The 22,200-nt window shown below is 39.9% G+C and overlaps 1 protein-coding gene across 23 annotated transcripts in view; it reads right to left on the bottom strand.

The window, feature by feature from the left end:
- Positions 1–22,200, bottom strand: part of CEP295 (centrosomal protein 295) — a 65,496-nt gene that overhangs the window by 25,837 nt on the left and 17,459 nt on the right. For 17 of the 23 annotated variants that reach the window (XR_002731061.3, XM_023209169.3, XM_023209176.3 and 14 more), the window contains exons 7-15: positions 21,775–21,915; positions 17,022–17,205; positions 16,633–16,800; positions 12,414–12,635; positions 8,520–8,612; positions 8,255–8,370; positions 4,833–4,970; positions 4,045–4,142; positions 274–3,784 (exon numbers count right to left, since the gene is read on the bottom strand). Coding sequence is in view for 22 of the 23 variants with exons in the window: in XM_023209169.3 (XP_023064937.2) it covers positions 274–3,784; positions 4,045–4,142; positions 4,833–4,970; positions 8,255–8,370; positions 8,520–8,612; positions 12,414–12,635; positions 16,633–16,800; positions 17,022–17,205; positions 21,775–21,915 (4,671 nt within the window). In the remaining variant the exon portion in view is untranslated. Of the gene's footprint in view, positions 1–273; positions 3,785–4,044; positions 4,143–4,832; positions 4,987–8,254; positions 8,371–8,519; positions 8,613–12,413; positions 12,636–16,632; positions 16,801–17,021; positions 17,206–21,774; positions 21,916–22,200 lie in introns of those variants that run through there. The other 6 variants (XM_023209171.3, XM_023209184.3, XM_023209174.3 and 3 more) reach the window with 5 other exon arrangements.

Below are 22,200 nucleotides of genomic sequence, written 5' to 3'. Positions count from 1 at the left end.
AAAAAAAAAAAAAAAAAAAAAAAAAAAAAGAAAAAACAAAAGAAAATTTAAAAAAATAAATTAATTGGGCTTCACATAACTCTTAACCTCATAAACACCATGTGGGTGGACTGATTTTTGTTTTAACTTCCATATCATTTAGGGTAGAAAATCAAAGCACAGTTTAGGTCAAACTACTTATTCTCAATAATTGAAAACTTGTAATCCTAGTATTAAAAACTGATTTGGGTTTAAACTTCTATAGTTTCATTACTATTCAGGTTTAAAACATACCTGACTGTCTTTAAAGAAATCCTTCAAAGTCTCTTCATGTTTCTGTATCTGCTGCTGCAATGCTGTTTGTCTCTGTAGAAGCAATTTTTCTTGGGCTTTCTGGCTATAATGCAAAACTTCTCTTTGTAGATCCAACTGCTTCTGAAGTCCCAAGTTATCTTGCTGAGCTAAGACAGGCTGTGAAAAACTCAGAAGTCTATCTTGAAACCTTGGGATCATAGGACCACTTGGGGGAGCTGCATGTTCATTCTGGGATGAATACAATTCACAAGTGCTTTTAGGTTTAGCTTCTGCAAAAGGTAGTGGAATAAATGAATGCTCTGTTTCCTTGGGTAGCAACAAAGAGGGGACAGTATGCTCAGCAGATTCACTTTTGTTCAACTTTGTTTGTTTGTTTAAAGGCAGTTTTTCCTGGGGTTTCTCATAATACACTACTTCCCTTTGTGCATCCAATTGTGCTGTCAAATTATCTTGCTGAGGCAGAACAGGCTGTGATAAACTCAAAAGTCTATCTTGTAATCTTGGGATCTCAGGATGACTTGAGGAAACAGTATCATTACTCTTGGTTAGGAAAGACTTCTGGGTTCTTTCAGAGTCAACAACAGGCAGTACTACCTGGGATAAGAATGAAGAGGAGCTAACTTGTTCAGATGATACTCTTTTCTCCAATTCACTTAATCTTTGCAAAAGCAATTCTTCTTGGACTTCCTGTATAGATCGAATGGCTTTCTTCTGTGTATCTAACTGCTGTTGAAGTACCTGCAAATCACCATGGTGAGACTGGATAAAATGCTCAGAAGATACCTTTTCCTCAAATTTACATGGTTGTGACAAAACCAGTTCTTTCTGGGTTTTCTCAATAGAAGGAGGTAAATCTGTCTGTGCATGCAAGTGTTCTTCGAGTGCAATCGAATTATCTTGTTGAGGTAAAACAAGATGTGATAAACCCAACGGCCTATCAGGCAATGTTATCAGTGAGTGACCTGAGGACACCATATTATCACTGTTAATTGAACATGGTTCTTGGTTTCTTTCAGATTCAGTAAGAGGTAATGAGGTGAATGAATGCTGTGGTACTAGGGGTAAGGAAGAGGTGTCAACCTGCTCGGGAGATATTCTTCCCTCCTGTTCACTCTGTTGATGTAAAAGTAATTCTTCCCGAGCTTCTTGTCTAGCTAGAATGATGGCTTCTCTCTGTGCAGCTAACTGTTCTTGAAGTGCCTTCAAATTATCTTGTTGAGGCTGGATAAGTTGTGATATCCTCAAAAGTCTATCCTGCAATTGTGGGATCTGAAGGTGGCCTGAAAAAATTTTACTTTCACTCTCTGTTAAAAGAGGTTCCAGGATTGTGCCAGACTCAGCTGAAGCTAACGAGGTAAATGAAAGCTGTACCAACTGGGGTATGAATGAAGATGAGCCACTTTGTTCAGAAGCTGTATTTTCTTGGGTTTTCTGGCTGAAATGAAAGGCTTCTTTCTCAGTGTCTAGCCATGCTTGGTGTTCCTCCAAATTATCTTGTAGAGGTAGCATATGTTGTGAAACTCTCAAAAGTCTTTCCTGACATCTTGGGATCTTAGGATGGCTTAAGGGAATGGTACTGTCACTCTTGATTGATATACATTCCTGGAATCTCTCAGATTCATCTACCTGGGAAAGGGATGAAGAGGTGCCAGTCTGTTCAGAAGAAATCTTTTTCTCCAATTCACTTTCTTTGTGTACAAATTCCTGAGTTCCTTCTTTAGCACCAAGTATTACCCTTTGTATTTGTGACTGTTCTTGGAGTATTGTCAAATTTTCTTGCTGCGGCAGGCTATGCTGTGGAAAACTAAGAGACTTATCCTGAAATGTTGGGATTATCAAATGACTGGAGGGAACGACATTCTCCTTCTCAGATAAATAAAGCTCCTGAATTCTCCTAGGCTCAGCTTTAGCAGAAGCTTGTGAAGCAACTGAATGCTGAACCACCATGGGTGAGGAGGAAGAGCTCACTGGCCCAAACTTACTGTCCCCCAAATCTCTTTGTCTATGTAAAAGTAATTCCACCTGAGCTTCATGCCTAGCCTGAAGAGTATCCCTCTGTTTAGTCAACTGTTCTTGGAGCAACTTCAAACTATCATGTAGAGGTAGGAACTGCTGTAGGAAACTCAAAGACTCATCCTGAGATTTGGGGATGTCAGACTGGCATGAAACAAGTCCTTTATCACTCTTAGATGAATATTGCTCCTGTATTTTTCCAGATTTCGTATCAGCAGATGGTAGTGAAGTATATGTATGCTGAGCTACCTGAAATGGGAAAGAAGAGGGCTCAGCCTGTTCAGAACATACTCTTCCATCTAATTCACTCTGTTTATGTACACACGATACTTCCTGGGCTTCTCGCCTAGCCTGAAGGCTATCCTTCTGAATATTCAACTGCTCTTGGAGAAATTTAAAATTATTTTGCTGTGATAGGATAGGCTGTGAAAGACTCAAAAGCCTATCCTGAAGTTGTGAGATCACATCATGGTCTGAGGAAACTGCAGTATTATTCTTGGTTGGTGAAGATTCCTGCATTCTCCCCAAATCTGCTTTGGCAGAAGGCAATAAAGCAGATAAATCTGGAGTTACCAAGGGAAGGAATACCGAGAGGCCAGTTTGCTGTTCCAATTCTTTCTGTTTGCACAAAAGCAACTGTTCCTGAGCTTCCTGTCTTGCCTGAAGAACTTTCTTCTGTAGGTCTAACTGTTCTTGGAGGGCCTTCATATTACCTTGCTGGACTGTGATATTCTCTGAGGGTAGCAAAGGCCTATCATACATTTGGTTGATTATAGAATGGCTTGTGGAAACTGTACTTTTGCTCATGGCTGAAAAGGGTTCTTGAATGTTTCCTGTTTCAACTTTAACAGGCAGAGAACTAAAAGAACGCTGAGGTACCAGTGGTACAAATGAAGAAGGTTCAGTTAGATGGGAAGATATATTTTCACTACTCTCTGAGAACAATTGTTGGGAATCTAAACTTTGAAAAGTTGTTGCCCTAAATGTTTCAGATATTTTTCTAGCATCCTGTGATATTAGTCGCCTGTCATGTGACAAAGCCCTTGAAAGTGTCTCAGAATTTTCGGGGACCAATTTATAGTCTCTCTGTTGTGTTTCAGTCTGAGAGAATTGCCTTAGATGTTCTTGTGATTCTAAAGACTGATTGGTTAAAGTATCTGAAGCGCCTGATGTTTCTGCTGTTTCCACCTGTCTTTGTGGAAAGTGATTTTGTTTTGCTACCTGAAAATGATCTTGTTCTAATTTGGAGGTCTGTATAGGTTGTATGGGTTGGTATTTGTCAGGACTCAACTTGAGTCTCTGACCTTGATCCCAGTGCTCTGATATAGCAGTTGGTCTCTCAGATTTCCATGACGGCACTGATATGACAGAATCAGTTATCAGTGATGGAGCTGACATCGATGGGCACCTTCCTTTTAACATAGTTTGATATTCAAGTAATCGCTTCCTGGCTGTTTCAACAGACTGCCTGTGTAACCTAATAAAAACAAAAGCAAATATTCTTTTTTAATGAAAAACAAAAAGCCCCATATCTATACATAAACTTTAACAAACAGCAATCTAGGATTGGTAATACTCATGGTGAAAAGAAATTACACTCACACTGTCCTTTAAGAACGGCAGTTCTAAATGCCATAGTTCTAAGGAAATCCAAAGTAGATCCTCATGTAAACGAAACAATAAATCCTAAAAATGTAGCCACATATGATCACATATAAATTATAACCTAGCTAATACCTGTTTTGTTGTAAAAGCTGATGTTGATAGTTACGAATCATCTGCCTATGACTGTCTTCATCAGAAATTACAGCACATGATGCTGGAGCAATGCCAACCTAATAAAAGACAAAGTTACTAATTAAAAAGCAAATTTAGAAATAAGTATTGAGGTATTTTTACATCCAGTTCTATAATTGCAAACTTCTATACAGCTTTATTTTTTACAAAATGACTGGCATTTCCATTAGTAAGAAATGAACTAATCTGGCATTCTCCTTTAGTGCAGGTCCAAAAGCTCAATGTACGCATTACCTACAAATCATGTTCATATCTATTAATATCCTATAGAAACTGAAAGATGAAAGCCGTAACTGATGCAAATTTATTCATATATACATACATTATATTAAAAAAAGACCAAATAAGAATTACAAAGACATTTTACTTTTATTATTATTATTGTTATTTTTTGAGATGCAGTCTCGTTCTGCAACCTCCACCTCCCAGGTTCAAGCGATTCTCCTGCCTCACGCACCGGAGTAGCTGGGATTACAGGCACGTGCCACCACGCCCAGCTAATTTTTGTATTTTTAGTAGAGATGGGGTTTCACCACATTGGCCAGACTGCTCTCGAACTCCTGACCTGAAGTGATCTGCCCATTTCGGCCTCCCAAAGTGCTGAGATTACAGGCATGAGCCACTATGCCTGACCATCCATTTTACTTTTTTTAATGCTATAAGTGCTCATATTTTCTTGTCCCCCTCACCAAACGATTTATGTAGTGATGAGATTTTCTGCATCCTACCCCAGTCGGTTGAGTTTTTTTTCTTTTTTCTTCTTCCAGCTGAGCCCTGAAGCAGTCAGTTTCTAATCTTAATTTTTGCTGTTCAATTTGTTCAAGTAATTCCAATTGCTTTTGCTTCTGCTCTTCTATTTCCATTATCTAGGTAACAAAAATACTATTGATCTATTAACAACAAACTCATACAAAGGCAAAGCTAACACATATTCTATTTAAAAGAAATTAGGTTTCTTCACCAAGAGTACCAATTTTCAAAGAAGTAAGTGGTGATGCTTTAGCTCTGTTGTTGGCACTGAATAGCTGTTGAACAGCTATTCTCAGTAGTTTTGTAGTTTTAGTAGAGGCAGGGTTTCACCATGTTGGCCAGGCTGGTCTCAAACTCCTGACCTTGGGTGATCCACCCACCTAAGCCTCCCAAAGTGCTGGGATTCCTAGACTGGGGATGGGAGTAAAAGATGGGAAATGAGAAAAAGGGATAGAAGTAAAAAAAGGCAGAAGGAAAAGAAAGAATAAATAAACTATTTCTACTTTCTGAGAGCACAGGGAAACCCTGATCACCACTGAAGAACTATCCTGAAGTAGCAAACGATGTACAGCCAAATTCTATGTTCACACATTTAATAGTATAAATAATGAGTAAAGAAATTAAATGTCAAGGCCTCCTAAAATACTTTGATTTCTTACCCATACTCATTAAGAGGTATAGTTATCTAGATGCAATGAAAAACATTCTGTGTCTTTTTTGTCAGGCATGGAACAGAAGAAAACGGCAGAAAGATAACACATAAACTCTAGTATTACACAAGCACACTCACACTCTAAGTAATATGAACGTGTTTGAGTTCATGAGAACAAAACTAGCCTGCCAAATCCAGCACCTTTAGTCTCCTCCTATCTGCAATTTAGCTTTTATGGTTTAATTACTCAGGGTCAATAGCAGCCAGAAAATCTTAAACAGAAAATTCCAGAAATAATTCATGTTTTAAATTATGCACTATTCTAAGTAGTGTGATGAAATCTTGTACTGTCCTGCTCTATACTGCTGAAAACATGAATAATCCCTTTGTCCAGCATATCCATGCTGTAAACTGGACCAGGCCATTTGTTACTTAGTAGCCATCTTGGTTACAAAAACTTGCCTGTTGCAGCATCACAGTGCTTGTGTTCAAATAACCCTTATTTTACTTTAAAATGGCTCCAAAGCACAAGCGTAGTAATGCTGGCAATTTAGATATGTCAAAGAGAGGCTGCAAAGTGCTTCCTTTTAGTGAAAAGCTGAAAATTCTCAATAAGGAAAGAAAAAGAATTATAAGCTGATTGCTAAGATCTATGGTAAGAGTAAATCTTCTATCAGTGGAATTATAAAGCAGGAAAAATAAATTCACCCATAGTATATACAGGAATCAAAAATCAGTATTATCTGCAGTTTGGTACTATCAAGCATCCACGAGGGGTCTTGGAACATATACCCTGTAGGTAAGCAGGGACCACTGTACAGTCCCTGATAGCCAGATAAATATTTACTGAATAAGTAAAAAAAGGCATGCACGTTGTTTTATTACATAAAGAACTAGAGATAATGAACAACGATCTTGTTTTAAAAATAAACAATGTTTTGACCCGATTCTTTACCTATTCCTAGTTAGGCAACAGTGGCTTAAACTGAGTTTCTAGACAGCTCCTCTTCCTTACTTTCCCTTACTCATAGGAATCCCTGAATTTAGACTGTTTACAGTTCTGTAGTACATCTACAACTGTACTACCCATACAGTGGTTACTAGCTATATGTGACTACTTAAATTTAATTAAAATTAAATAAAACTTAAAATTCAGTTCCTCAGTTACACTAACAACATTTTGAGTATTCAACAGTCCATGGGGCTAACAGGTACATACTGGACATAGATATAGAACATTTCCATCATCACAGAAAGTGCTACTGAACAATACTGTTCTAGGCTATTGACGAAAAAATTTCTTATCTTTTTTTTTTTTTGGAGGTAATTTTGTCACCCAGGCTGAATGCAGTGGCACAATCTTGGCTGACTGCAACCTCCGCCTCTTGTGTTCAAGCGATTCTCCTACCTCAGCCTTCTGAGTAGCTGGAATTATAGGTGCGCACCACCATGCCCAGAGAATTTTTGTAGTTTTAGTACAGATGGGGTTTCACCATGTTGGCCAGGCTGGTCTCAAACTCCTGACCTCGGGTGATTCACCCACCTAAGCCTCCCAAAGTACTGGGATGACAGGTATGAGCCACTGGGCCCGGCCTGAGAAAGTGTTTATCTGACAAGAAATACTGGCTCACGGAATTATCATTCCCCAGCTGTATTTCTGAAAAAAAACTAACTAGGACTATAAACTGGCTTGTTTAGTAATAATTAGCCTCCTTCAAGGTAAGTTGGGGTAAAAAATATTTTATTAAAAGTATTAAAAGTAGAGGAGACCAAAATTATAAGTTAAGTAGATTTCTCTCTTTTTTTTTGAGATGGAGTCTCACTCTGTCATCCAGAGTGGAGTGCAGTGGTGTGATCTTGACTCACTGCAACCTCCACCTCCTGGGTTCAAGCAATCCTCCCACCTTAGCCTCTCGGGTAGCTGGGACTACAGATGTGTGTCACCACACCTGGCTGATTTTTGTATTCTTAGTAGAGACACGGTTTCACCATGTTGGCCAGGTTGGTCTCAAACTCCTGGGCTCAAGAGATCTGTCCACCTCAGCCTCCCAAAGTGCTGAGATTTCAGTCATGAGTCACCATGCCTGGCCTAAAGAGGTTAAAGTTTAGCTTGGGCAACACAGCAAGAACTCATCTCTACTGGAGAAAAAAAAAAAAATTAGCTGGGCATGGTGGCCCATACCTGTAGTCCCAGCTACTCAGGAGGCTGAGGTTAGAGGATTGAATTGAGGAGGTCAAGACTGCAGTGAGCCATGATCATGTCACTGTACTCCAGCCTGGGCGACGGAGCAAAAAAAGGGGGTTGTATATTAAAAGTTTTTCCTCTGAAGTATTATTTTTCAAAAAACTTGTGAGATTACAAAGCCCATCTGAGTGTCTAATATTATGACAAGGACTTGTTAATTCAACAATTATTTATTGTATACTTGCTATGTACAAAGCATTATATCAGAAACGGTGTAGGATAAACTGAATTTTTTTAAAGATAGTCTCTGCTTTTTAAAAGCTAAATTTTATAGGGAAGATCTATACAAATATATAAAATATAAAGCAGACGAAATAAGGGTTGAATGAGCAGTATGAGCAAAGACAACATGCATTTTATCAGCTGAATGTTTGTGCAAGACAATGTCAAAAACATGGTATCAACAGTAGCCAGACATTAAGACAAATTTCACTGGCCAAACAAAATTACATAATAGTACCTAGGGGAAAAAATAAACCTTTAAAAATAAAATTTTAAATTACCTGTTTCTGTCTTGCTGACATTCTAATCCTGGCTGCTTCTTCTTGAGGATGAAGTAGAACTGAACTCTGAGCTACAGTTGTGATAGGCAGAGTCTCATTTATTTCTAGGGAAATGCCTCAAACAAAAATTAGTTTCAATAATTTAGAATTTTGACACCACTATAATGCCCTTTATTAATATATCACATGTAATTTTATTTAAAAAAAAAAAAACACAAGATGCCAGGAGTCAAATTTAATTTGAGGATGTGATAAAAAGAAATACCTTGTTCTTTTCCACAGTTTGTACCACACGAAAGTGGTTTATCTTCACTGGCAAGTGGTCCAGACTCAATTGTTAGTGTATCACTTTCAACAACTGTAATAGATAATACCACTGTTATTATGAATATATCATCATTGTCAAACTTAAAGCAAAATAATAAAATTTTGGTATTAACAGATTCAATCTAGGGCCATCTGAATGTCTCATCTAGTTACGATCCAGTCACCTTCCTGATGATCAGATACATTTCTCATTAAACCCAAGCCTAATAACAACAGAGATGAAAGACTGAAATTGCGAAAATGTGAAGAACTGATTTAAAAGATACGCTGATAGGGTTTCAAACACAGGAGAAAAGCATAAACAGAGTGGAAATAACAAGATATCAAAGTTAAAAAAGAGAAGCTAACAAAATGTCAATGTATCTTTGATATATTTGGATACTAGGTTTTTAAAAAATAATTTGTGAAACCAGAGCAGAGAAGGAAGTTAAAGCACTTTGTTCTGATCATAATTGGGTAGCCAGATACTCTGCATGGAGCTATCCGTTTGTTCACTCATAATTCATTGGGCACCTACTTATGTGGCAGATGCTGGGGATACCACAGTGAATGAGAAAAGGCCTCGAGGAGGCTTTACAGAGTAGGTGGCAGAACCATCATATAAATACCCCAGAAAAAATTATAAAATTAGAAATTGTGGGCTGGGTGCAGTGGCTCACACCTGTAATCCCAGCACTTTGCGAGGCCGAGGTGGGTGGATCACGAGGTCAGATTAAGACCATCCTGGCTAACACGGTGAAACCCCATCTCTACTAAAAATAGAAAAAATTAGCCGGGCGTGGTGGCAGGCGCCTGTAGTCCCAGCTACTCGGGAGGCTGAGGCAGGAGAATGGCGTAAACCCGGGAGGCAGAGCTTGCAGTGAGCCGAGATTGCGCCACTGCACTCCACCCTGGGCGACAGAGCAGATTCCGTCTCAAAAAAAAAAAAAAAAAAAAAAAAAATTAGGAATTGTGGTAAGTACTATATATTAAAAAAAAAGTGAAGGGTTATACAATAGAGTATAATAAATAATAGATTTCTGGGCAAGATGAAATTTCTCTGAGGAAAGGACATTTAAGCAGACACTTGAAAGGTAAGGAAGAACCAGCCAGGTAAACAATGTGAAGACGTATAGGAGATCTTTCCAGACAGACCAAAGGGTATAAAAGGCCCCATGAGGATAAAGAAACAAACCTTGGCCCATTCAAGGAACTGAGAGATCAGTGTGCATGGTTTTAGTGAGGCAAGGGGGGGAATACAGCAAGATGAGAATGGTGAAAGCCTGCTCATATAGGCCCTTTATCTTTTTTTTTGTTTGTTTCTTTTGAGACAGAGTCTCATTTTGCCGCCCAGACTGGAAGACAGTGGTGTGATCTCAAGCTCCACCTCCCAGGTTCACGCCATTATCCTGCCTCAGCTTCCCGAGTAGCTGGGACTACAGGCGCCCACCACCACCACGCCTGGCTAATTTTTTGTATTTTTAGTGGAGACGGGGTTTCACCGTGTTAGCCAGGATGGTCTCGATATCCTGACCTTGTGATCCGCCTGCCTGGGCCTCCCAAAGTGCTGGGACTACAGGCGTGAACCACCGCGCCTGGCCAGGCCCTTTTATCCAAAGAACTTGGTCATGGATTGACTATGAGAGTCCCCTTTTTTGGATTTCAACAGCATATTCTCCCCTACTTCTCTGGCCACTCCTTTTACCGACTTTGCTATCTGCTCTTTCTCTAGCCATCTTCTAGATGTTGGAATCCCTCAGATGGTCTTACAAGCCCTCTTTTCACTAAATTATTTCCCCTCCAAGTGGTTTTCTATGCCTATGGCTTTAAATATCATATGTATGTCTAGATTCCAAATTTACCTCTCTTGCTTTAAATTATTCGATTAATTCAACAAATGTTAACTGAGTACCTGTTTTGTACAAGGCAGCAGTCCAGACTCTGGGGACACAGCAATGTACAAAATCAAAGTTCCTATCCTTATGGATGGGTCGGGTAGGCAATAAGACAATAAGCAAAATAAGCACCAAAGTCACTTTACTGGGCCCATCAGATATTGATAAGAGCTATGGGGGGAAAGCAGGGTAAAGGGGACAGGAAGTGAAAGGTGTGGAGGTTGGGGTAGAGTGGGGAGTAGTAGAAGTGTGCCATTTTATATAGTCAGAAAAGGCCTTATTGAGGAAGGGATAGTTGAGTAAATGTGAAGAAAGTGAGGGAATGAGTCAAGGAAATACCGGAGAAGAAGAGAAGTCTAGTCAAAAAGACTAGCAATTGCTAAGACCATGAGTCCTATGTTTGCTGTTTGAGAAACAGCGAGCAAGCTGGCAACTACAGTGTAGAAGATGGGGAGGGAGGTATGGCAGGCAAATGAAGTCAGAGAGGTAGTGAGTATGGGAGTAGTGGTGGTGGGGGTGTATGTATGCAGGTCATATAAGGCTTTGAAACCACTATCAACTCTCTGGTTTTTACTGAGTGAAACTGACAGTTATTGGAGGGCTCCATCCAAAGAAATGACATGAGATTACTTGCTTTTAAGAGGACCACTGTGTTAAGAGACGATAATAGGGAGGTGCAAAGGCTGACAATAGCAGGCTACTACAAGAATTTACCCTAGAAAATGAACATGGCTTAAACCAGGATGTAGGTGGAAAAAAATGGTTGGACTATGGATATATTTTGAGGATAGGGCCAACTGGATCAGCTAATGGTTTGGACATAAGATACGAAAAGAGGGAACCAGAATGATTATAAGGTTTTTGGCTTGAGCAAGGGAATTAACATATTGCCAGATAGTGAAATGTGCAATACTGTAGGAAAAGCAAGTGTGTGGTGGGAGGGGATATCAACAGGTCACTTCTGAACAAATTTAAGATATTATTAGATATACAAGAGAAGGAAACAGTTAAATAAGTAGGTGAGTTCAAACAGGAAGCCAAAAATAGAAATGTACACTTGGGAGACTTGAGCATATAGATGATAATGTAAAGTGTGACATTTGAGATCAACTAGGGAGTTTTGATATAAAGAGAAGGGACTTGAGGAATGAGCTCTAGACTAAGCAATGACTAACAATGGTTAGTCATTGTGGAGATGTGGATAAACAGCGAAGAAAATGCAAGAGAAAACAGTAAAGTAGGAAAACCAAGGGAAGGTACTGTCAAGGGGCCAAGGGAAGAAAATACTTCATGGCTTCCTGTGGGACTCAGGATAAAATCCAAAACCCAAATATAGACCACAAGTCATTTTTCTGAAAAGCACAGAAGCAAAACATTTCTATACAAATCCAATCGCATTTTTAAAATAATCGCAATCAAGGAGATACTTGAATTATATGTGAACAGAGACTTTATAACTTCTGGAAGTATAGTTAATAGCCTGTTTTTCCAATCAGAAAATTATTTAAAATTAGCAAATAAGAAACCAAGTCTCTGGTGAGAATACAACATGCTCAAAAGCCATTAACATGTTCATATATCCTTTGATCAGGAGTTATTCTTTAAAGAGTCCTTCCTAAGGAAGGAAATAAAGATGTGGGCAAAGACTTCACTAAAAGGATGCCCGCTGTAGCACAAAAATGCCAAGAAAAATTAGAAAACGGCCCGAACATCTCAATAAGGAACTGGTTAATTTTGACTCACTGATTACACTGGAATGAATATACATAAATAACAATACTAGATTAAAAGTGGTCTGAAAGAAGATTAACTAAGGGTTTAATAATGTTTCTTTGTTGCTTTTAATTAGCAGGATTATGTTTTGTTCCTTTTAACCTCTATTTGATTTTTCAGAAATGAACCTCCTTTTGAACAACTTAAAAGGGTTTATATAAAATGAGACTCTCGGAGAGAAATACCTTGCTCCTGCCCAGAGGATAATGTTCTCTCTTCACTGGCAATTGTTCCTGACTCAACCGTTGGTGCTTTACTCTCAATTTCACTAACAGTCGTAATCATTTCACTTTCATCCTCAGACATGGATTTAATTGTCCAGAGAGATTTTTGGCTTCGGATCTTATTTAATAATTTTTTAAAAAGAACTTTTGAAGGAATCTGTTGGGTCTTCATTACCAAGGGAACTAAAAGAAAGAAAAAAGGGAAAAAACTTATTTAGCATCTATTGTATTACCAGACAAATTGTTCCATCTTATATTCGGTCACTGCTATAATCACTAGTTAAAAGCACAATTTTATTTTCCTCAATATTTACAATTTAACAGTGTACATGACAATGCTATTTGACTCCAATCATTATAACCAGAAATAACTTTTCAAATGAAAATAGTAAAAGTGCCAAAATTCAGGTATTTTCCAAAAACATGTATGCAACACAAATTTCAAGCCTAAAAAACTTAAGAGGAAGATGTTTATTTTGCTCGCTAAATCACTGAATGTGTAACTTCTAATTAATTTGCGGGTAAGATTAATATTGAAAATATATGCTGTGAGGTTCTATAGTCTACACTAGAGAATGGTCCCAAAAATGGTTCTGTACTTCTTAGTGAGCTACAGAGGAAAACATAGCTATGAAAGCAAATCAATTGCTCCCAAATTATTCTTGGCACTATCTGGAAAAAATGTCTCCCACCCATCTTCATCCAGAGATCCCTTCAGTTAAAAACAAAAACAAAAACAAAAAAACAACACAAGTATTTCTTCATTTTCCCATGCGGGCTGATAGTTTAATGCCAAAACTCAGTATAATACGAACAGTTCTCTAAGAGGACAAAAGTGTGATGCAAGTATATATTTCTCTGGCTTAGTCAAGGAATAAAATTTAAGAATACCTTTAAGAGGTTGAAAATGGGGTTTTAATGTCTAACTTACATTAAAAAAAATTCCAATTGAGTTATAATTTACAAAGAACAAGGTGCACAAAACCTAAGTGTATAGCTTAATGAATTTTACATGTCGATGTAACACCTTTCAGATTATGTGGAACATTACCAGGACTAAGGTTCCTTCATGTCCCTTCCCAGTCAATATCCCCCTAAAAACAGCCACTACTTTAACCCCAAGATCACAGATTAGTTTTGTCTTTTTTTTTTTTAAACCTTCATATAAACATGGAATCATATATTTAGTTGTTATTTTCTGCCTGGCTTCTTTCATTTACCATTACTCCACAACCCACTCTTTTTTTTTTGAGGCAGAGTCTCGTTCTGTTGCCCAGGCTGGAGTGCAGTGACATGATCTTGGCTCACTGCAAACTCCACCTCCCGGGTTCACGCCATTCTCCTGCCTCAGCCTCTTGAGTAGCTGGGACTACAGGCGCCCGCCACCACGCCCGGCTAATTTTTTTGTATTTTTAGTAGAGACGGGGTTTCACCGTGTTAGCCAGGATGGTCTCGATCTCCTGACCTCGTGATCTGCCCGCCTCGACCTCCCAAAGTGCTGGGATTACAGGCTTGAGCCACCGCGCCTGGCCCCACTTGTTTTTAAGAAGTAAATTCATTGCCAATATTTAAAAGTAAGGATTTTTAAAAACAATGAGATTCCTAACTTCAAACAAACAACTTGGCAACACCAAGTCAATAAGACCAAATAAGATCAGCAGGAGCTAAAGTGTAACTGTCCCTTTAGATTAGGCAAGACTTCCATTGTGACCAACTAGATACTGAATAATACTCCCAATGAAAATAACTGAAAAAGTTGCATAAAAGAGTAAAAATATCTTTTTTTTTTTTTTTGATGGAGTTTCACTCTTGTTGCCCAGGCTGGAATGCACTGGTGCGATCTCGGCTCACTGCAGCCTCTGTCTCCCAGGTTCAAGCGATTCTCCTGCCTCAGCCTCCTGTGTAGTTGGGATTACAGGTGAGTGCCACTACACATGGCTAATTTTTGTGTTTTTGGTAGAGACAGGGTTTCACCATGTTGGTCATGAGGTCTCGAACACTGAACTCAAATGATCCTCCCACCTCGGCCTCCCAAAGTGCTGGGATTACAGGTGTGAGTCACTGCGCATGGCCGTAAGAATATCTTTTTAAAGACACTGCTGGCTGGGTGCGGTGGGCCACGTCTGTAATCCCAGCACTTTGGGAGGCAGAGGCGGGTAGATCATGAGGTCAGTAGTTCGACACCAGCCTGGGCCAACATAATGAAACCCTGTCTCTGCTAAAAATACAAAAATTAGCCAGGCATGGTGGTGTGTGGCTGTAGTCCCAGCTACTCAGGAGGCTGAGACAGGAGAATAGCTTGAACCCAGGAGGCAGAGATAGTGGTGAGCCAAGATCGTGCCATTGCACTCCAGCCTGGGCAACAGAGCAAGACTGTCTCAAAACAAACAAACAAACAAAACAAACAAAACAAACAAAAAAAAGACACTGCTGACCTAGCATGAAAAGAAAAGGTTCTGCAGCGGACAGAAATGAAATTTACGTGGAAAGCTTGGAGGGAAGGCAAGTCAGTCCTGAAACCATCTTTTGCCAAGCTTATGCCAAAGTCAAAACACAGTAACCTTAAGCTGCTGCTGCTTTTTTTTTCTCCAGTTGCTGGTAGTAACCTTAGGCTTCTGTTTGGACAATAATGTAGGCATAGGAGACACGAATAAGGCCTAGAGCTCTCACTTGAGGAGTCTAATGGGAGGCCTACATGAAGTTGGAATCCCAAAAGGCTATGTTCAGGGTGTAGGGCGAAGATGATAAGAAACCCTGAGTGGTTTTAAACAAAGGCAGTACTAGTAGATATGGGGCAAAAATAGCTTAAATCCATAAAGAGGACTTGGTCTTTAAGGAGACATGCAGGTAAAAGGAAAGTGTTAAAGGTAACTCCCAGTGGTCTGGCTTGGGTAACTGCAGACTGTGATACCATTCACTAAGATAGAAAAGACAGGTAGAGACTGTTTCAGTAGGCAAGAGAAGATCATAAATTTATTGCTCCACATGGAGTTTTAACTATGGGACAGTCAAGTAAAAAAGTTCAGAATGTTGGAGACAGAGATGTTTGAGAGATCAAAATTTGTGCTATCCATCATTACACACAAAGTACCTAGAAATAACCAAATACCAATAGGATCTCTGATGATCTGACAAGTCTGTGCTGACCTTTGTTGTGCTGAATCTCTACTCACTCAAATGGGGATGGCACCAGATTCAAGAGGCCAAATAAGAGATCCAGAGCTAGTCAATGAGATATGGGGTTTCACCGGGGGCGGAGGCTCACGCCTGTAATCCCAGCACTTTGGGAGGCCAAGGCAGGTGGATCACCTGAGGTCGGGAGTTCAAGACCAGCCTGACCAACATGGAGAAACCCCGTCTCTACTAAAAACACAAGATTAGCCGGGGTGGTGGCGCATGCCTGTAATCCCAGCTATTCAGGAGGCTGAGGCAGGAGAATAGCTTGGACCCAGGAGGCGGAGGTTGCAGTGAGCCGAGATCACGCCATTGCACTTCAGCCTCGGCAAAAAGAGCAAAACTCTGTCTCAAAAAAAAAAAAAAAAGAGATATGGGGTTTCACTGAGGGCATACATACAAGGCGGAGTCCAGTGGCAGCAGGCTGGACAGAACTGCAACTGCTTGCAAAAAACATGCAGTTTAAATAGCACTGTCACTTAGTACCCTTTTCCTAATGACCTCCACCTGACGACTTTCATTCAACCCAAAACTTGACACCTTGATCCTCTGTGTGGCTCATGTTCCACAGGATGGGACAGGGGCTCAGATGTTCCTCATAGACAAGAAACGAATCTCCAGGTTGGCTATTCCCAGATTTCCTAGCTCAGAACACACATTCAGGTGTGTATGCCACACAGGGTCGTTCTCAGGGTATGCTTAAATTATTGCTATCAGGTATGTTTACCATACAATCTTTCAAATGAATTCAGAATTGAGCACCTAACTCAAATAACCTGAAAATCTTCAGATCATCTGTACGCCTGAATACACTTTCCTCCTACACATATGAAAAAGGATCATCAGTGATGGATATATAAAAACATTGTTTCCTTTAGCTACTGCTCCCATCAGTATTACTCATTGCTTGCACTTAAATCAGACCAGATTTTCCTAACTGCTGGCTAATGGTTAGCATTTCTTTTCCTGTGAAATATTGTAATATTTAGCTCAGAAGGGTTTTTACCATCTGTTTCACTAGAACATATTATTTCAGCTTCTGTCACTGGAAGGTCTTCAGCTGCACCCAAATTTTCTTGTTCCATTGAAAGGTTCAGCTCTTCATCTTGAATCTGATCAGTCACAGTGGGCAAGGGCTCTGGTTCAAGGTGCAGAATCAGATTCCCTTTCACCTCTTAAAAAAGAAAAATAGAGACATGTTTCCATTCCAAAATGATTAAAAATAACTGGATCACAAAAATGCAAAAGGTCACAGTAATGTCTCAATCTAAAATATGGGGGGCCTCCTTCAAATTGAGAACTCATTTCAAGATAAAAACTGCTTTATCATTACAAACACATTTTCCCACCAAAACGTTAAAACCACTACTGAAAGCCCTACTGAAAATATCTTACTCCTGTCTGCATTGTACATATCTTCAAAGGCAAACTCCAATTCTCTCTGCCAGTCTTCTTTCATTTCACTGCGTTTGTACGGAAGTTCAACTAGTTGTGGTGGCATTTGTGCTACAGTCTGTCTCCTACGTGCCAGGTCCTCTTGCTGTAGCTGTTTAAGTTCTTTCATTAGTTTCTCCTGATTCTTCAAGAATAAAGAGAATTAACAAAAACTGAGTCACAAACTTTGTATGGTAATATTAACAGTGTTGCAGGTAGGGGAAATGAGGATCAGGGTCCAAGCTTCTCTCCTCTCCTCTATTATTTGTTCAGCCAAAAGACAGACATTTACTCATTCAACAATTATTTGTTGAATACCCAGATTCCACATTAAGTGCCAGGGACACAATCTCAACCCTACCCTAGTTCCCTAGTAGTAAGACCAACAAACAAGTAGTATTATGTTAGTAAGTACTGTGAAAAAGTGGTACTGGTTAGGCCATTAGCTGCAAAAAGTGTCTGCCAGCTACAGTTTTCCATTCTGAGGAAAGTCATGAAGTTAATTTCTATATAAGTTGCCATGGCTCCCGTGCTGTATTTTATTCCAGTTCTCCATATACCTATCTGAGGTAAGCACCAAGACGCAGAGTGACTGTGGCTTAACATAGAATATTTCTTGTTACTTCACATTCTTATGAATTTCCATTATTAAAGGAGATCTGAATGTATTTCTTTAAGCTTAAAGAGTATGGCTAATATGAAAGTTTAATCAGTGTTTTAGTGAGGTTATCTAATGGAATTTTGGTGGTAGAAGATAAGGAAGGAGAACAAGGCAAGAATTCTCATTCCTTGGGATAAGGATTTAGCCAGACAAAAGTGGGTGAAAGAGAATGAGTCCATGTAAGAAAAAACTGTAGCACAACGGTATGGAGACGAAAGCATGGGATATTCAGAAAACAGCACATTGTTCACTATAGCTAGGGTATATAAGGCAAGGATAATTAGGGAAAGAAGATAAAACTGGAGAAGCCGGTAGAAGTCAAATATTAGTTAATATAGATACTAGAAGGAAATAAGGTCCCAGGCCACAATACAGTATGCAGCAAAAAGGTTCAGATAGGAAAAATGAAATCCTCTATTAGCAGTGAGATTGCATGGTTTTTAAACAACCTTCTTAAATAAGGAACATTAAGTCTACTATAACATAGAGAAATCCTGCATTCAAAAAGTGGTAATGGGCCGGGTACAGTGCCTCATGCCTGTAATCCCAGCACTTTGGGAGGCCGAGGCAGGCAGATCACCTGAGGTCAGGAGTTTGATAATAGCCTGGCCAATATGGCGAAATCCCATCTCTACTAAAAATACAAAACTTAGCCAGGCGTGATGGCACGCGCCTGAAATACCAGCTACTCGGGAGGCTGGGGCGGGAGAATAGCTTGAACCTGTGAGGCAGAGGTTGCAGTGGGCCAAGATTGTGCCACTGAACTCCACTCTGGGCAACAGAGTGAGACTCTTTTATTTATTAACAAATAAATAAAAATAAATAACAAAGTGATAACATATACATTACTTATTCTCTTCTAAAGTTTTAACTATTTTGTCTTTTGAGGATGAATTTTTTTTTGCCATGCCTTGAAAAAGAATAAAATTATAAATGGACTTATTTCATTTATACTATGATTCTAATTATCTAAAGTTATTTGAGTAAGTATACTATTTTAGCTCACTGCAAGCTAGCATATTATTTTTTTTGGATTATTTATAACAACGACCCCTACCACTAACATTTACTGAGCTTATGAAATTCCAGGTACATTTCTAAAGGCTTTACTAAACTCATTTAATCCTCACAAAACAGATGATCAGGAGAGGTGTGGCAGGGGAGGTTAAAAAACAAAAAACAAAAAACAAAAAAAACCCAGCCAGGCTTGGTGGCCCACACCTGTAATCCCGGCACTTTGGGAGGCCGAGGCAGGCAGATTGTTTGAGGTCAGGAGTTCCAGCCTGATCAACATGGTGAAACCTTATCTCTACTAAAAATACAAAAAAATTGGGCTGGGCACAGTGGCTCATGCCTGTAATCCCAGCAATTTGGGAGGCTGGGGCAGGGGGATCATAAGGTCAGAAGATAGAGACCATCCCTGGCTAAGATGGTGAAACTCCATCTCTACTAAAAATACAAAAATTAGTCAAGTATGGTGGCGTATGCCTGTAGTCCCAGCTACTTGGGAGGCCAAGGCAGGAGAATCGCTTGACCCCGGGTGGTAGAGGTTGCAGTGAGCCAAGATCATACCACCGCACTCCAGCCTGGGTGGCAGAGCAAGACTCTGTTTCAAAAAAAAAAATTAGCTGTGTGTAGTGTCGCGTGCCTGTAGTCCCAGCTACTCAGGAGGCTGAGGCGGGAGAATTGCTAGAATCTGGAAGGTGGAGGTTGCAGTGAGCCAAAATCCCGCCCCTGCACTCCAGCCTGGGTGACAGAGTGAGACTCCATCTCAAAAAAAAACACATGAAACAGAATTCAGAGAGTTTAACTAATCTGCCTGAGATCAAACAGCTGACTGGTGAAGGAGAGAGATAAATCCTGGCAGAATGACTGTGGAGCCCACTTGCTTAACCACTAAACACTACTGCTTTTATGGAAGAATCTGTTCAATTTATGACTGCTTTTTGTGTCTGTTTTACTATAGGTTTAAACCTTACATGGGGAGAATTACTGATAATAATTCAGACATTCAGTTATTTTAATCATAATTCACTGCCAGTTTATAAAAGCTAAAAATTTAAGGGAGAAGCTCATGATTTAGTTCAAACTATCAAAATAAACTTTCATAAGAAAATTTAATTTCCAATGCATTTTTAAGAAGTACTTAAAAACTCATTCCTAAGATGAGTATTTAAAACATCCAAATGCATTAGTCAAATCCAGAAAATAATATCAGACTTCTAATAAGAGGATTCTTTTTTTTTTTTTTTCTTTTGAGACGGAGTCTCACTCTGTTGCCCAGGCTGGAGGGCAGTGGCCGGATCTCAGCTCACTGCAAGCTCTGCCCCCCGAGTTCACGCCATTCTCCTGCCTCAGCCTCCCGAGTAGCTGGGACTACAGGCGCCCGCCACCTCGCCCGGCTAGTTTTTTGTATTTTAGTAGAGACGGGGTTTCACCGTGTTAGCCAGGATGGTCTCGATCTCTTGACCTCGTGATCCGCCCGTCTCGGCCTCCCAAAGTGCTGGGATTACAGGCTTGAGCCACCGCACCCGGCCACAGATGAATCATTTTTATGCTGTTTCAAGACTAAGCACTAAATGAACAATAAGCATGACAGAAGTAAAGCTAAAACTATAAAGCCAGCTTTCATTATATTATTTTACACATTTATGACAGTCACTATTGATTGATTGATTGACAGAATCTCACTCTGTCACCAAGGTGAAGTATAGTAATGCAGTCTCGGCTCACTGCAGCTTCTGCCTCCCAGGCTCGAGCAATCCTCCCATCTCAGCCTTCTCGGGAAATGAGGTGCCAGGGTACAATACAGTCCCAAACTGGGACTGACTGTATTGACTCTGTAGTCCCAGGTCACCATGCCTGGCTAATTTTTGAATTTTTGGTAAAGACAGGATTTCGCCTTGTTGCCCAGCCTGGTCTCGAACTCCTGGGCTCAAGCGCTTTGGCTTCCCAAAATGTTGGGATGACAGGCATGAGCTACCTTGACTGGACTTGACAGTCACTTCTTAAATTTTTTTTGAAACAGGGTCTCACTCTGTGGCCCAGGCTGGCGTGCAGTGGTGTGGTGTGATCTCAGCTCAAAGCAACCTCCTTGTCCCGGGCTCAGGTGATCCTCCTCCCACCTTGGCCTCCCGAGTAGCTGGGACTATAGCCGCACACCACCACGCCTGGCTAATTTTTCTGTTTTAAGTAGAGACGGGGTTTCTCCATGTTGCCCAAGCTGGTCTTAAACTTCTGGGCCTACACCATCCGCCTGGCTTGACATCCCATAGTGCTGAGATTACATGTCTGGCCTATGGTCACTTTTTAAAAGCTGCGGTAACAAGGATCATGACTTTATTTTTGAAACAACATTCTACAAAACCAAAAAGTGCTTGGCTCAATGCATATTTTTTTTTTTTTTTTGAGACGGAGTCTCGCTCTGTCGCCCAGGCTAGAGTGCAGTGGCTGGATCTCAGCTCACTGCAAGCTCCACCTCCCGGGTTTACGCCATTCTCCTGCCTCAACCTCCCGAGTAGCTGGGACTACAGGTGCCCGCCACCTCGCCCGGCTAGTTTTTTTTTTTTTTTGTATTTTTAGTAGAGACGGGGTTTCACCGTGTTAGCCAGGATGGTCTCGATCTCCTGATCTCATGATCCGCCCGTCTCGGCCTCCCAAAGTGCTGGGATTACAGGGTTGAGCCACCGCGCCCGGCCTGCTCAATGCATACTTAATGAACTGAATCCTCAAATTTATAGAGCACATATGCTACTTAAAATATTAGGAAAGTGATTTTTTTCCCAGGCTGTTTTTGGACATATTGAAATATTAAACTTTTAATAAATTCATTAGTAAAATTTTTAGAACAGCAATACACTGGGAGAATAGCTTAACCCAATCAGAACTTGAAATGGAAGGGAAAAGAAAGTTGGGAAACTTGAAATCATATGAATCAGACACTATACTGAACACCCACCCTTCCCACCTTTCTTTGAGCTCATTCACTAATCAGTCCTGCAATGCTATTAGTAAGTCCATCAGTAATGGTCACGGGTAGAATTTAAGTCTTACTTGAGCCAAATGGATCTTCTTCATTGCTTGGAATCCCCGTACATGTGCCTTTTCAAACTGTTCCATTCTCTCTTGTGCTGCCTGTTTTTGTAGCTCTTCCAATCGTTTAGCTTCTTCCTCAGCAGCCAAATGAGCATCTGGCTAGCAGTCATTAAAAAGTTTTAGGCAAAAGTTTTAAAGTGTGAGACAAGCAATAACTAAAAAACAAAACAACCTTAAAATCATGTTTTCTACATATATAAAATTAAATATAAGAAGAGTTATATTTTAAAATGCCCACAATTATCAATGGCATGTATCTATGAAAGTGATCAAATTGTTAGTATGAAGTTTTATGAGTTACTCATTTTAAACCAGATTAGGTTATACTCCTCCAAACATATTTCTCCATCACTTTGTAAGAAAAGAAATCTCTTGCTGGGTGTG

The sequence above is a fragment of the Piliocolobus tephrosceles genome, chromosome 13 (assembly GCF_002776525.5).
Source record: "Piliocolobus tephrosceles isolate RC106 chromosome 13, ASM277652v3, whole genome shotgun sequence".
NCBI classification, from domain to species: Eukaryota; Metazoa; Chordata; class Mammalia; order Primates; family Cercopithecidae; genus Piliocolobus; species Piliocolobus tephrosceles.
Note: the sequence above shows the minus strand (reverse complement) of the source record. Positions and strands in the feature narration are given on the sequence as shown.